This window comes from Jaculus jaculus, chromosome 8, assembly GCF_020740685.1.
Source record: "Jaculus jaculus isolate mJacJac1 chromosome 8, mJacJac1.mat.Y.cur, whole genome shotgun sequence".
Taxonomy (NCBI): Eukaryota; Metazoa; Chordata; class Mammalia; order Rodentia; family Dipodidae; genus Jaculus; species Jaculus jaculus.
This window is the reverse complement of record NC_059109.1, coordinates 17,619,738-17,636,577: the sequence shown is the minus strand read 5'-3', so window position 1 is coordinate 17,636,577 and position 16,840 is coordinate 17,619,738. Positions and strand designations below refer to the sequence as shown.

The following is a 16,840-nucleotide window of genomic DNA, read 5'->3' as shown; positions in this document are numbered from 1 at the left end:
ATATTTTCATTATACACTCCTCCATCAATGGACATCTAAGCTGGTTCTGTTTCCTTGCTATTGTGAGGAGGGCAGTAAACATGGATGATCAAAGTAAAGATCTTTGATGTAGGGTATAAAGTTCTTTGAGTGGTATAGCTAGGCCATATGGTAGGTCTATTTTTAGTGGTTTAAGTATTTCCACACTGATTTCCATAGTGACTCCATCAGTTTATGTTCTTACTCTATTGGGGTTTTCTAGAGGGATAGACCAGTAGAATGAACGTATATTACAAGGTGGATCTGAAGATTGGCTCAAATGGTATGGACTGGGTAGTCCAGCAGTGTTGTCCTGTCTGAATGCTGGAGGTGCTAAGACCCCAGTGGTCTCTCAGTCCACAAGGCCAGGTGCCTCCACGGTCTCAGTCTGCCCCTGAAGGGTCTCCTGGAGAGCTGCTGATTTGCAGTCCCTGTTGGACGAGGGACACTAGGTTCCACTGTCAGTGAAAGGTAGCAGCAACAATGAGTGCACTCAGCCAGCTGGGAGGCCAAAGGGGCCTCTTCTTCCTGGAACCTCTTTATTTCTGTGTGGACTGCTGCCAGAAGGCTTACCCACTTTACGGGGAGGTGAGGTGTGGTGACTGATCTGGGAAACTGAGGCTCACAGAAACTGCACCAGAGACTGAGTGGAGAATCAGTTTACTTTTATGCCAGCGTGGGCCTAGGGGAACCTCTTCCAAAGCCTGGACCCTGGTTCTTGGTTGTTCAGAGCTTATATACCTTACTTTGGACTAGTCTTCCTATTGTTAAGTCTTAGAACTCAAAGCCCTGGCCTAGTACCAGAGACCTTGAGTCTGAAATAGGCAAATTTTACAGAAAATGTCAAGAATAGTTAGTTAAGCTGGGTGTGGTGGCACATGCCTTTAAGGCAGAGGTACGAGGATCACTGAGTTTGAGGCCACCCTGAGACTACATAGTGGTAGTGAATTCCAAGTCAGCCTGGACTAGAGTGAGACACTACCTCGAAAAAAACAAAACAAAAACGACCCAGCCCCCCCCCCCAAAAAAAAGTTAATTAAGCTGGTCATGGTGGCATACACCTTTAATTCCAGCATTCAGGAGGCAGAGGTAGGAGGATTGACCTAAGTTCTAGGTTACCTTGAGACTACATAGTGAATTTAAGATCAGCCTTGGCTAGGGTGCAACCCTACCTTGAAAACAAAACAAAAGTTGAAGAAGCAGAGAGGTGCCTGCAGCTGTGTTCTGGAGCTAAAAAGAAATATAAGATGGTTTTCAGTACAGGTCAGAAGCTGCAATACAGACCGTGGCCTTGACGCGGCACAAAAACTATAGCATCAGCAGAAAAGACTAAGCAGTATAGGAATACAAAAGTCTTTACAGTACAGGACATAACTTTGGGGCAGGGGCTTTTAAATTTCCTTATGCTATTTCCATCTCAGTCCCTCCTTTGATGTCTTCTATAGGTGACTTTACGAGACATCACTCATCTCTACATCATTGGTACTAACCCTGTGGCAGCCCTGGAAAAGCTTTATAGCTTCCAAACAGGAGACAAATCTAGTTAGGAGCCGAGGTGCCCTGGCTCTGGTAGGGCAGGGAGTCTTACTTCTCTCATGGCTCTTGGTGGCATTTGCACAACAGCATGAGCATGTCTCATTACCACGTGGCTTACTAGAACACAGACTGTTAGAAAAGCAGGGTGACCCTTCCAGTCACGTTGCACCATTACATACAGTATGTTCTGTTGACAGGGAGTGTTAATAGACTTGTATCTTCTACACCCATCTGGGTGTTGAGACATACTCAGCAGTCTGACTTATTAGTGAACCTGGACAACAGGCTTAAAATAGGGGCCCATGGGTGTCCAGCCTGACCTATGGGAAAAAGAAAAAAGGCTATAAGAAGCACATAATACTCATAATTATGCCCTCTGTGACTATATAAAACATAGCTATGGCTATTTTTCTAGCAAATTCCAGCCCTGTGAGGCCACTGCCCCCAGTCCTATTGATGATACCAGTAGCAGGACTACTCACAGTCCTAGGTGAATGGGGTGGTATGACCCAAAGTGTCCCATGTGGAATTCCTTAGGCTTCTGACGTGCATAGACCAGTTGGCCTCCAGCTTTGCAACTAGAGCAGTGCTGTCCATTCCTTAAACTTTAGCTGTGTGTAGGTTGACCAGCCTCCGGTGTGGTCAGAACAGGGCAGTGGGCACAGAGGATGACTTGGAGGGGGTTCTCAAGGTCTCAGATCGCTGTCCACTTGGCTAATTGATGAGGCGGGGCAGCTGTCTTTACTGTGATGAATCCAGGCCGCCGTACCTGCAACTTGCTGATCCCTCACCATGTAAAGCCCCCTGGCACATGAGAGCGCACTGGACTCTTTAAAGGTTTAAAGGCAAAGGAAGTCTCTTTAGCATCTTCACATGAGAGCACACTGGACTCTTTAAAGGTTTAAAGGCAAAGGAAGTCTCTTTAGCATCTTCACATGAGAGTGCACTGGGCTCTTTAAAGGCAAAGGAAGTCTCTTTAGCATCTTCCCATGTACCTGAGCTATGGTGGTGGCTAGGAGCTGTAGCTGAGTGGATTCCTAAGTTTTCCTTTTCCCTCCTGCCTCCTGGGATCTCTTATCAGAGGGGGGGTATGCCTCACAAGACTCTCAAAGGGCGAGAGGTTGATGTCAGCTTGGGGAGAACATCTTTCACTCAGAAGGCCACAGTTAATACAGCTGTCCAGGGTAGGTAACTGGGCCTCCTGACAGAGTCTATCTCAATTTGGATGAAATGTTTCCCCAGAGGCTCATGTGTTTTGATTGCTTGGTCCTCAGCTAGTGGTAATTTGGTACGGTTGTGAGGCCTGTGGTGGGTGGAGCCTTGCTGGAGGAAGATTTTACGTGGGGGGGGGCGCTTTGGTGTGACATAGTCCAGCTCCACGCACAGTAAAGAGACTACTTATTTCCTGCTGATGTGGAGATGTGACCCAGGCTTCTTCCTCAAGCTTGTCTTGCTTTCACTGCCATGATGAAAATTCCCTCCAAAACGGTAAGTGGAAATAAACCCCTTTCCTCCATGAGCTGCTTCTGGTTGGACATTGTGTCCCAAGCACAGGCAGGTGACTGTTGTACACGTCTAACTCAGTTATCTTTCTGGGAATACCCTCACAGACCTGATCCCAGAGGAGTGCCTCTTGCTTGCTTGACAACCCAGTCCAGCTGACAGTAGAGATTAGTCTTTACACCAACAGTGAATGGGGCTTCTCTCTTCTCACATCCTGGCCAGTATTTGTTTGCTCTTTCTTTATTTATTTGCAAGGAGAGAAGGAGGGGGGGAGAGGGGAAGAAGAAGAAGAGAAGGAGGGAGGGAGCAAGGGAAAATGAACTAGAATGGGTGCACCAGGGCCTCTAGTCACTGCAAACACACTCCAGGTGCATGCCCCACTTTGTGCATCTAGCTTTACGTGATTACTGGGGAATGAAACTCAGGTCATTGGGCTTTGCGGGCAAATACTTTAACCACTGAGCCATCTCTCCAGACCAACAAATGAGTAAGTTTTAAAAAAAGAAAAAGGAGGCTGGAGAGATGGCTCAGTGGTTAAGGTGTTTGTTTGCAAAGCCTAAGGACTCACGTCTGACTCTGCAGATGCAGTGATGCAAGCACACAAGGTCACACATGTGCACAAAGGGCACACACATCTGGTGTTCGTTTGCAGTGTCTAGAGGCCCTGGCGTGCCAATTCTCAATTCTCCCTCAGTGTAATAAAAAGTCCAGTTTGTTGGGCTTGCCTTCAAAAATTATTTATTTGAGAGAGAGAGAGAAGGAGGGGGGAGCGAGAAAGAGAGAGGACACATGAGCAAGCATGGGCATCCCAATGCTTCCTGCCACTGTGAATGAATTCCAGTCCTTTGTCGGTTTTTTTTTTTTTTTTTTCCCCAAGGTAGGGTTTCACCCAGGCTTACCTGGAATTTACTATGTTATCTCAGGGTGGCCTCAAACTCCTACTTCTGCCTCCTGAGTACTGAGATTAAAGGCATGCGCCACCACACCCAGTTTAGCCTTTTTTTTTTTTTTTTTAGGCCCTCTAAATCTAGTCTGACCTAGAATAAACTCTGTAGCCCAAGTTGGACTTGAACTCACAGGGATCCTTGTACCTTAGCCTTCTGAGTGTGGGGGATTACAAGTGTGCCTTACTCCTTTTTTGATTGGGTTATTTGTTTTTATGATGTCTGGCTTTGAGTTCTTGTATATACTAAATATTTCTTGTCAGATGTGTAACTGGCAGAGAGTTTTGTAAGGTCAGATTTGAGAAGACTCTTCAGGCCATAGAATTATTTAATAACCAGTGAGAAAATGATCCAAAGAGAAAACAATGACAAGGCTTGGGGAGCGGACCTGAGGGACAGGTACTGCACTGTGTCTGAGTCAAGGAATGCTGGGGGCCTGAGGCATGTAGGGGAAGACTGGACATCCATGGCTTAGGCCTACTTGACCCTTGGCCTCTGAGGGTCTGGTCACCTGGACAGCTCATTAAACTCTTTTGTGGAAATCAGAGCTATAGAATCTCAGTAGGGTGGCTTCCTTCACAGGTGATGGTTACCATGTCTTTGACAGAGCCACAGTAGGGTGCTTGCTAGTAGCCCTGGAGACAGTGAAGGACATCTGCAGGTGTGCCTTGCCTAAGATCTGACAACATCTTTCTTGTGTGGGTACTTGTGAATTGAACCTGGGTCCTTAGGCTTTGTAGACAAGTGCCTTAACCACTAAGCCATCTCTCCAACCCTGAAAAAATATTTTTTTGTATTTTTTTTATGAGCTGGGGGTGGGGGGGATTGGTGCACCAGGGCCTCCAGCCACTGCAGTTGAACTCTAGATGTGTGTGCCGTCTTGTGCTCGTGTGTGACCTTGCGTGCTTGCATCACATTGTGTGTCTGGCTTACGTGGGATCTAGAGACTAGAACATGGGCTTCGCAGGCAAGCGCCTTAACCACTAAGCCATCTCCCTAGCCTTCCCCCCAAATACTCTTATTTATCTATATTTATTTATTTTTGCTTGTGAGGAGAGGAGGAGAATGAGAGAGACAGAGAGAGAAAGAGTAGCTCCTTGTCACTGCAAACAAACTCCAGATGCATGTGCTGCTTTGTGTGTCTGGCTTTAGGTGGAGTTGGTTGTTGTGCGTTGCAAGAGATAAAGATCTAGTTTCATTTGTCTCCATCACATACGCAGTTTACCAGTACCATGTGTTAGAGTCTGTCTTTCCTTCAGTGAATATTTTTGGCCTTTTTTGTTGCTTAGGTGTGAGAGTTTATGTCTGGATCTTCTGTCATCAAATCTGCATGTCTGTTTTTATGCCAGTACCATGGTACTTTTGGTACTGTGGCTCTATAATACTGGTGTATTTTTTTTTTTTTTTGAAATTCAGTATTGTTTTAGCTATTTGGGGGTCTTTTGTGTTTTCATAGGCATATTTATTTGCTTAGAGAATGGGCACAAAGCCAGTGCCTCCTGCCACTGCAGACCAAACACATGCACCACTTTGTGCATCTGGCTTTACGAGGTAACTGGGGAATCCAACCTAGGCCATTAGGCTTTGCAAGTAAGTACTTTTACCCATCTCTCCAACCCGCCATGGAAATTTTAAGATTTTTTTTCCTGCTTCTAAGAAGAGTGGTATTGGAATTCTGATAGAGATTGCATTGAATCTGTATGTTACCTTTTTTTTTTTAAATATTTTTTGTTCATTTTTTATTTATTTATTTTAGAGCAACAGACACAGAGAGAAAGACAGATAGAGAGAGAGAGTGGGCGCGCCAGGGCTTCCAGCCACTGCAAACGAACTCCAGACGCGTGCGCCCCCTTGTGCATCTGGCTAACGTGGGACCTGGGGAACTGAGCCTCGAACCGGGGTCTATAGGCTTCATAGGCGAGCGCTTAACCGCTAAGCCATCTCTCCAGCCCTGTATGTTACCTTTTTAAAAATTTTTTATTTATTTATTTTTCTTCAAGGTAGTCTCATTTGAGGCCGATCTGGAACTCACCGTAGACCCAGGCTGGCTTTAAAGTTGACAGTGATCCTTCTACCTCAGCCTTCCCAATGCAGGGATTAGAGAGGTGTGCCACCATGCCTGGTTTTGGATAACCCTTTTATACTTACTTATTTTTGTTTTTTCGAGGTAGGGTCTCTTTCTAGCTCAGGCTGACTTGGAATTCACTGTGTCCTGTCAGGGTTTTGGGCTCATTGCGATCCTCCTACCTCTGCTTCCCAAATGTTGGGATTAAAGGGCATGCACCACCACACCTGGCTCCCTTTTGCGCTTTTTATTAGCAAACTTCGTGAAAGAGATGCCTCGGTGCTGAGCACTGTCAGCAGTTTGGCCAGTTTTGAGTCACCCCAGTGGCCACCATCGTGAAAAGAGAAGTTTCCCTAATCAGAAGTGAGAGTAGCATTAATGTGGATATAAACATAAGTGTTTAGAGGGCATTTTAGTGGGCACAATACGTACATTTATCTAGACAGCAGTAGTAGTTTCCCCCCTAGGGCTTATGACCTCCCAAGCCATATCCTTTTGGTTAGGTTTTCAGTACCAGGTATGTACTCCCTCCTGCGGAGCAGGTCTCAGATCCAGTCAGAGAGCAGCTGGTTTCCCCAAAACAGACAAGCCACCATTGTACCAGTTTGCATTACACTTGGCTGGCCAGATGTAAAGCTTACAGGATTCACTGCGGGTTAGTACTGTTGATGGCTTTTCTCCCTCAACAGCCTGCATAGGTGTTTTCCCAACATCCTAACAGCTAGCAACAGGGAGAAGGCTTCCAGCTCAGCTGCAGCTTAGTTCTAGTGACCTGCAGCCCAAGCATGTGGAGTCTTCAGGTGTGTCTCATTCTAGCCTTGGCTGGTCTCGAACTCTCAGCGATCCTCCTACCTCTGCTTTTCAGGTGCTGGGATTCAAGGCATGTTCCATCACACCAGGCAGTTTTTAGTTTTTTGAAGTAATCCCGTAAGTTGTGGAAATGTTAGATGTATAGGTTAACTGTTTTTCCTTGACATCTTACTTTGTGAGAATTCCTTGCAAACCAGGACTCCCTCAATACAAGTCTATGACTTAAGAAATTAACATTCGTCTATAATCATGGCTTTTTATTCAAGTAAGTACCGTTAGCCACTGAGCAATCTTTCCACCATGTCTCCCCCCACCCCAAGTAGGGTTTTACTGTAGTCCAGACTAACCTGGAATTCACTATTTAGTCTTATAGTGGCCTCGAACTCACAGTGATCCTCCTACTTCTGCCTCCCCGAGTGCTGGGATAAAGGTGTGCCCCGTGTCCCGCTCCCCATGGGTTTTTCTTATTCATTCAGTGAAGTGCATTCTGTTGACTTCACTGTTGTGATGCTCAGAGTTGTTCAGTAGGTGCCAGTGTAATATCACGGTTCTGGATCTGCTTAGCAGCACATCATTTCTTAGAGAGCTTTCTTGCTTTGGGCACAAGATGGTCCAGGTTCATCTTGTCTCTTTCCTGCATCCCCTGGGATTGACCACTTCCCAAAATTCTAATTTGTGTAGTAGAAAGTGGCATTTCTTTAAAGAGTTGTTTCTAGGGGGTCATATGTGTATGATGGGCATGTGTGTTCACATGCCTGTTGAGGCCAGAGGTTGATACTGGGTCCCTGTTTCAATTGCTTTTCACTGTATTTGCTGAAGTAGGGTCTCTCACTTGAGCCCGGAGCTTGCTGATTCAGACGAGATCTGGCATTTAATGTGGTCACATCTCACTGACTCAGCTAGTTTAGACAGCTTGCCCTCTGTTTCTGCTTTAGAGCACTGGAATTACAGGTGGACCACCACGCCCATCCAGCATTTATGTGGGTGCTGTGGATCTGAACTCTGGTCCTCACGCCTGTGTCACAAGTACTTCATCCACTTAGCCATCTGCCTGCCCCCAAAGTGATCTCAGATCTCAGCATTATGTTTGCTCATTGCCATCGGTGTGCCTGCCATTGACTTCAGATCTATTATAATAGACTGTGTGTGTGTGAAAGGAAACTTTGTGTATATCTGTTTACACACACACACACACACACACACCAGTATTTATTTATGCTTGTTATTCTGTATCGAGAAAAATTTATACTTCTAATTTCATACAGTTCAGAGTATTGGGCCTAGCTTGATGTAGCCCTCTTCCCTGACTTAGAGAACCTTGGTTCCCAGCACTCATCCTTTACTTCTTCCCCTCCCCCAGGTAGGGTCTTGTCCTAGCCCAGGCTGACCTAGAGTTCACTACGCAGTCTCAGGCGCACCATGAACTCATTGCAATCCCTCACCTTGGCCTCTCAAGTGCTGAGATTAAAGGCATGTGCCACTCCTGCCATCCTTACCCCTCCCCCCTTGGTAGTGTTTCATTTGGGTCCAGGCCATCTTCTTGATCCAGTGTCAAATTGTTATTCTCCATCCTTGCCAAGGTACTCTCTGTATTGTCTTAGATTTGACTCCCCATTCTAGGAGTAGTTTTCAGCTTATCATGTTTTTTTATGATGATAAACTATTGCCTGTGCATATTTAAGAAAAAATAAGGTAAGAGGTAAATAAGATAGCTGAATGGTTAAAGCATTTACTTACGGAACTGTAACCTGGGTTCAGTTCCCCAACACCCACATAAAGCCAGATAGACAAAGTGGCACGTGCAAGAGGCCCAGGAGTGCCATGCTCACTCCCTGAAATATATTAAAAATATTAGAAAAAAGAAGGGTGGGGGATGGAGAGATGGCTTAGCGGTTAAGCACTTGCCTGTGAAGCCTAAGACCCCCCCCAGTTTGAGGCTTGATTCCCCAGGACCCATGTTAGCACAAGGGGGCACATGCATCTGGAGTTCATTTGCAGTGGCTGGAGGCCCTGGTGTGCCCATTACTCTCTTTCTCTCTGTCTCTCTCTGTGTCTGTCTCTCTCAAATAAACAAATAAAAAATGAACAGAAAAACTTAAAACAAGAAAGAAGGGTGGAGACATGGCTCAACTATTAAAGCAATTACCTGCAAAGCCTAACAACCAGAGTTTGATTCCCCAATATCCACATAAAGCTGGAGGTACAAAATGGCACAGGCATCTGAAGTTCTTTTGCAGCAGCTAGCATGTGGTGGCACATGCTTGTAATCCCAGCTTTCAGGAGGTAGAGGCGTGCATATCATGAGTTCAAGGTCAGCCCTAGCAAGTTGGAGGCCAGTCTTAGTTACATGAGACACAATCTCAAAAAAGTGAACACAAAATAAAACAAAGCAAATAACCACTCAGATATTAGGTGAGGAATATTTATATAGGTAGAACCTAGAGATTTACTTTGGACTAAGGAAGTCAGAAGTTGGCTATTGCTGTGGTGACCTGGACCTTTCACAGAAGTCACTGTTTGAGAAACCATTTGTTGCAGTCAGGTTCGCATTGCTGGCAGAAATCACCCAGCCAAGAGCAGCTTGTGGGAGAAAGGGTTTATTTTGGCTTATAGGGTCAAGGGGAAGCTCCACGATGGCAGGGGAAAGTGACAACATGAACACAGGGTGGGCATAACCCCGTGGCCAACATTAGGTTGACAACAGGAGCAGCAGAGTGTGCCAAACACTGGCATGGGGAAACTGGCTGTATCACCCATAAGCCTGCTGCTAACAATACACTGCCTCCAGGAGCCGTTAATTCCTAGATCTCCATCAGCTGGGAACCTAGCATTCAGAACACCTAAGTTTATGGGGACACCTGAATCAAGCCCCCATGCCAGTGTTTGTCACAATACCGTAGCTCAAGCTTCCCTTTCTCCCCCTTCTTTTCTGGTAGATTTGTCCTCCAGGTTTTTTCCTTGGTGAGAAAAATTCCTGGCCTCATGTTACTTTTTTCCCCCTTTGTTTTATTGGCAAAATTTTGGCTGAAAATTGGTTTGAGCTCTCTTAAGTAGAACTTAATTTTATTCCTATTTTTTAAGGAAGTATTCATACTTGTTTATTTGAGAGAGGCAGAAAAAGAGGTAGACATAGAGTGAGTGAGTATGGGTGTGCCAGGGCCTTTTACCACTGCATACAAACTCCAGGTGCATGGGCCACTTTGTGCATTTAGCTTTACTTGGGTACTGGGGTATCAAACCCAGGCTTTCAGGCTTTGTAAGCAAGCACTTGTAACCCATGAGCCATCTCTCCAACCTCCTTGTTTTCATCTCTACATTTTATAGGGACCCATCTCAGTGAGCTTGTGGTCTTTCGAGGGTTATTCAGGACTATTTGTTGTCTTAGTTAAGTCTCCATTCAGTGTTCAAGCTTCTTTCTAGCTTTAAGTGTGTGTGTGTGTCCATCTTCAGAAAGGTGCTCAGTTTTCTTGCTGGCTTTCTTATCATGGTGGGATATGTTCACCTATAAATAGAAGTCCTAGGGCCCGAACAGATGGCACAGTGGTTAATGGTCTTGCTTGCAAAGCCTGCCGGCCCTGATTCAGTTCCTCAGCACTCATGTAAAGCCAGAGGTAAAAGTGACATGTGTGTCTGGGGTGTGTTTGAAGTGGCAAGAGGCCTTGGCATGCATGTGCACGTGCACATATGTGCACTCTCAAATATTCAATGTTAGCAAAAAAATTCTGAGATATATTTGACGTTAAACAAGTACTTCACATAGCACATCAAAAGACACTACAGATAGGTGTTTGTTAGTTTAACATTTGAATGAGTCCAGCTGAGATGTCCATCTTCTGCCTTAGTCATATATGCTGTTTTCCTTCTCTCTCAGTAGCATTTGGACTGGGGAGTTGGCTGAGTGGTTACAGGTGTTTGCTCTGGGCAAGATTGATTTCCCGGTACCCATGCAGAGCCAGATGCAAAGTGACATGAGCATCTGTAATCCAGCACACCTAAGGCAGAAGCAAGAGAATCTCGAATTCCTGGGCCAGCTAGACTAGCCTTCCCTGAGACTTAAAAATAAGAGACCCTGTCTCAAAACAGGTGGAAGGAGAGAACCAACATCCTGAGGCTGTCCTCTTACCTCCACCTGTGCCAGCGTGCCCTCACTCAGACTCAGCGCACCATATACATCCATACAGGCATACACACAAGTAGCAGTTTTGGTCATAACTTGGTGTTTATTTGAGACAAGATCTTACCTTACATTTAGGTCAGGCTGGCTACAAAGTCATGAACCTCCGGCCTCAACCGCCTGACCAGTGGGATTATAGCTGTGCATCAGCATGTCTGTCCCCCCCCCCCCCCCGTATGTGTGTCTGTCCGTGTGTGTGTGCGTGTGTGTGCGTGCGTGTATGCATGTGTGTTAGGGATTGAACTAGAACCTTATGCTAATAATTAGGTACTCTTTCCAACTGAGTTCTACTCCTAGCCCTGTGTTTTTGTATAGTCCATAAAACCTCAGAAGGAAGTTTAGAATCCATCTATCCTGTGCCTCCTTGAAAATCACTCACTGCTTATATGACTGAAGCAAATGGGCCTTGTCTTTGATTTTGCCTCTTATGAACAGTAGTAGATATTTTGACTGTAGTTAGAGCCTGCATTTAAATAAAATTGTCCAGATGACCTGATTATACTTAGTGTTTGGGAAATGCTGATCTAGGCTAGTTAACAAACATTTAACCTCCTGGGCTGATAAAAGCTTCCCTTGTAAAAGTACAGGGCTTCAGAACATCTGAGCAAAATTGAGGTTCTGTGAGAAAGACAACAGGGGACAGGCAGTGTGGTGAACAGTTGTTGATTTGACTAACTGTTCATAATACCTTCTTTTGTTTTCTTTTCAGTTGGTTGGTAGTGTGTGTGTGTGTTCTTGTGTGAGGAATAATAGAGGATTGGAGTATGCCTAGTCTGCGATCATGTATAGTAAACCTGTTAGTGTTTTTATTTATTTATTTATTTGAGAGTGCCAGAGAGAGGCAGATTGGTAGAGATTGAATGGGCGCACCAGGGCTTCCAGCCACTGCAAACGAACTCCAGACACATGTGCCCCCTTGTGCATCTGGCTAACGTGGGTCCTGGGGAATCAAGCCTTGAACTGGGGTCCTTAGGTTTCACAGGCAAGTGCTCAACCACTAAGCCATCTCTCCAGCCCTATGTTTTTAAGTTGAAACTTAAACAATGCATACTTGCAATCTAAAATCCTGTACTTAAAGAATGCAAAATATGTCTATTCATCTTTCATTTTCTTTTGTTCTGCAGTAGTATTGCCACAATTCAGTCACTGAAAACAATATGTACTGGCTAGGGAGCTGGCTCAGGGATGAGTGCTTACTCTGCAAGCATGAGGGCCTGAGTTTGATTCTAAGCACCCACGTGAAAAGCCGGGCATGACCACACATGCTTATAGCCTGAGTGCTAAGGAAGGCAGACAGGATTGCCGGGGCTTGCTGGTCATTTGGTGTTACTGACAAATGGTGTGGCTGGAGAGCCTTTGTGTCACGGGACTAGGGTGATGAGCAGTAGAAGAGGATGTTGCAGTAGAGGACAGCCCATGTTCTCCTCTGGCCTCTTAATGTGTGTGCATGGGGCACATACATGCGTATACCATACATCATACAAAAAATAACTTATTTTGAAAAATGTAGCTGGGTGTGGTGGCACACTCCTTTAATCCCAGAACTGGGGAGGCAGAGAGGAGGATCGCCATGAGTTCGAGGTCACCCTGAGACTTTATAGTGAATTCCATATCAGCCTGAGCTTAGAGTGAGACCCTATCTTGAACAATAAAAACCAAAACAAAAAAGAAGCATATTTTATTTCAGTTCTGTGGTTTTTAAAGTCTGGCGTTGTGGGTTGGGTTCTTATCTGGGGCTCCCTTGGGGAAGGATCTGCCTCTAAGCTCCTATGACTGTTGGCTTTGCTCGGGCCCCTTGGATGATTGAAGAGGTTGAGCCACAAGCCTCCCTGCAGTGCTTGCTACGTCACTCCCCAGACCAGTTTACAGTATAACTGCTTGTGTCTTCAGAGCCAGGAGGCAAGAAGTTCACCTCGCCAGATGTATTAAGTCATCCCTGATTCTGAACACCAGTCACCTTTGCTCGGTTCTGCTGGTTATGAGTCAGTCATTGGCCACATCCTCTCCAGGGTCTTGGATGGAAACAAAGAGGCGGGTGTATGTGGGAGCTCACAGTATGACTCAGACAGTGTGCACTGGACTGTAATAGTGAGTTATGCATTGCACTTTTTTTGCATCTCCCACTGTAAAAAACCTGTTCTGAGCTAGGGTGATCAAGAAATTTGCTGACTAAAAAAATTTGCTGATGTAACCAAATATTTAAAGTCATTGTTACAGATAAGCCTTGGTGATAACTTTGTAGTAGTAGCAGCCACTGTTGCTCCCTGGATTTTGTAGGTTTTTTTTTTTTTTTTTTTTTTCCCCAAGATAGGGTCTCACTCTAGTCCAGGCTGACCTGGAATTCACTATGTAGTCTCAGGGTGGCCTCGTCTCTGTGACTCTCCTACCTCTGCCCCCCCACCCCGCCCCCAGTGCTGGGATTAAAGGCGTGCACCAGCACTTCTGGATTTTGTGTTTTTTTTTGAGGTAGGGTCTAACCCTAGCCCAGGTGATACTCTTATTTTAGCCTTCCAAATTCTGGGACTAAAGATGTGCACTGTTGTGCTCAGCTCTAGATTTTATAGTTTACAGTTTATTAATGTGGTTCGTAGTATTTTGTGAATTAGATTTTAGAACTTATTTTTTCTCTATTCAGTTGACTATATTGTGGAGTACGACTATGATGCTGTCCATGACGACGAGCTAACTATCCACGTGGGGGAAGTCATCAGGAATGTGAAAAGGCTACAGGAAGAAGGATGGCTGGAGGGAGAATTAAATGGGAGAAGAGGAATGTTCCCTGATAATTTTGTGAAGGTAAATGGTTTCAACTTAATTTCTTGATGTTGTGTTATAGAATTAACTTGTTAAATGTTAAGAAATCTGTACACTTTACCTTATTTATTTAATATTTTATTATTACATTATTTATTTGAGAGAGAGGCAGATAGAGAGAATGGGCACGCCAGGGCCTCCAGCCACTGCAGCTAAGCTCCAGACACATTTGCCACCTTGTGCATCTGGTATTTAGGCACTGGGGAATCAAACCTGGATCCTTGGGCTTTGCAGGCAAGGTTAAGTGCCTTAACCACTATGCCATCTCTCCAGCCCTATTTAATATTTTTTAAAAAAAATTTTATTTGTGAGGATGTATGTGTGTATTAACCAGTTTCTTCTTTTTTTTTTTTTTTTTTTTTTGATATTTTGGATTCTATCTTTAATACCAGATTTTCATTGGTAATCATTTCTCTGTGACAGTAATGAGTACAAGAGCAGTCTGGGTCCTTTCTAATGCAGGCATTTTGCAATAGTTACCAACTCCTCAAGGACACTACACCTGAACAAAAGACAAGGGCTGGGCTTGCCATGGACACAAGCAGTGGAAGTTCTTCCCAGCAGCCCTGTGAGAAGGAAAGTGGCAGCTGTAATAGGGCAAAAACAGGAACTTTACTCTTGGAAATGTCTCCCAAGACTGATTTATCCTAGGCAGCCAGGAAAGTGCAGACTCACCATTATTTTGGTACTTTCATTTTTTGCCATTGCCAGTGTACTCACTTTTAGTTCATATACTCACAAATAGGGCTATCAGAGTATCTCCATAAACTCTTAGGCTATACCCCAAACTTCTTATTAGGTTACATGTTATGAACTCAAAATGAAACAACTGAAATAAATAATAGATAATGGGGAAAAAAAAAACATTTTAAGGTAATAAGGGACACACCCTCAAAAATTCCCTCTTAGTAGTAGAATGCTGATCTTTCAAATGTGGGTAAATCTCATTCAGAGGGTGGTCATGTGAAAAATTCCTTAGTACAAACATTTCAAGGAACGGATATTGACACATATACTTAGAATGAACAAACTAGCAAAGGATGGAAGTGATTTCTCATTGACACAAGAGCAACTGCTATTCAAATGCAGGCTGCTACAGTCTAGGCTCTGAGTAAGGTTCATCTATGGACACAACTTCTACACAGTGAGACTTTGGCCCACAGTTTTTGTTTTAATTTACAGTATTCATTACTCCTAATTCCAGTTGTTTTAAGCCTTATTCATCTGTACCTGGTAAGAAGTTATTCCAGAACTGCCATGGAACGTATTTACTTCCCAAAAGCACAGCTTTGGGACAATACTGTTCTCCTACTCCTTGTTTCCATGAGGTCCATATACGAAACATCAAGATTTCTCCTACAGTGCACTTTTAAAGATAGCCAGCAACGTCCAGGCTGTGTGACCGCTGTGCCATCAGCTCCGGTGCAGAGTGGGAGCCCCTTCCTGAGAACAGTCATGAAGAAAGGTCAGAACTACTGAAGCAACTGTTGAAGAGCCAACCCACAAGCTTATGTTCTTGTTTTTAAGACTAAAATGGATATGTTAAAGTATCCCTGTCAGGAGGAATTCTGTGCTGTACCAAAAAATGGAGACCTTGGGAGGCAAGGTCTTCTCTAAGTGGCTCTGAGCACATTTAAAAGTGGACATCTTTATCATGTAATATTCTCAGGGTCACTGCTACGGGATGCCTTATAAAAAGACTTTTTAGTTAACTATTTAGTAACTAAAGCAGCTTTGGTTGGACTCAAGAAAGATGCATGTTGCAAATGATTCCTGCTTTATAGTAAAACACATTGAAAATAAAGTTTACCACTTACCAAAAAGCACGTGCAAGTGACAGTATTTGAAGCTAAAATTCTCATGTAGCTGAAAGGTCTAATTCCTACCTACTACAACATAACAGGGCCAACGTGACATCATTTCCTTATTACTACAGAATTTTCTTGAGGTTTTTAACCACTTGAAAATAGCGACTTGGCAGTAGCGTAGCTATAAAAACATAGTTGTCCCAAGTCCTACAAAAGCATGATAATGAGAGCACATTTCTGCATCTCTTCCAAAACGTCTTTGGATGACAACTGTTATGTAAACACTGGCAGGATGACGAAGAGCTTTCTGCGATGGCTGTGCTTTAGTCATGGCACATGAGAACTAGTTTCAGAAAAGGCAGCATCCACATCAATTGTAGGTGGAACAGAACATGAAATTATTTCAAGAAACAGCCTTATTCTGTGCTCTCCTGACAACACTCCCAACAGAAAACATCCAATCTTCTTGCTGTATCTTCGCTGATCAGACATTCTTCCTTCAGTTCCCTAATTGTCTTCCTCAGTGATTTCTGGAAGTGTTTTTCTCGGTCTAAAACATTCTGCAGACTCTCCTTGGTATCCTCTAGCTCGCTGATCACATGATCTAATTTATGCTTAAGTTTCTTTGGACTATCCATTACACTGTAGCTATGTTCAAAAATGAACTGGGATTGGAATTCTTCAATACAGGAAGCACCAACAAGCTGGTGATTTTGTTTTGCGACTGGAAGGGCTTTGAGGGTGAAATTTTTTCTACAATGAAGCTTTCTTCTTTTCTCACATGGAACGTCAGTCCTTTTAACTTGGAATTGGGCAAGCAGCGAGAGGCACATCCAATGGCTGAGCAACATTTCACCATGATTTTAGCAAATCATCACAGAAACGGCAGCGCTCGCCAGTCCGTCCGCAGGCAGCGCGGCGGCTCAGGCTCGGTGGTCGCAGTCCCCCGGGGTCGGGCGCGGTCACGTGCCGCATGTTGTGACATCTGCGCGGGGGAGCCGAGCTTTATTTGTGAGGATGTATGTGTGTATTAACCAGTTTCTTCTTTTTTTAAAAAAATAAACAATATGGGCTGAGATGGCTTAGCAGTTAAGACACTTGTCTGTGAAGCCTATGGACTCAGGTTTGATTTCCCAGTACCCACATAAGCCAGATGCACAAGGTGGTG

The 16,840-nt window shown here is 44.5% G+C and overlaps 1 protein-coding gene across 1 annotated transcript in view; it reads left to right on the top strand.

Moving 5' to 3' along the window:
- Positions 1-16,840, top strand: part of LOC101596462 (CD2 associated protein) — a 100,606-nt gene that overhangs the window by 16,360 nt on the left and 67,406 nt on the right. Inside the window, exon 2 of the mRNA XM_012951148.2 lies at positions 13,686-13,846. Coding sequence (XP_012806602.2) covers positions 13,686-13,846 — 161 coding nt within the window. The remainder of the gene's footprint in view (positions 1-13,685; positions 13,847-16,840) is intronic.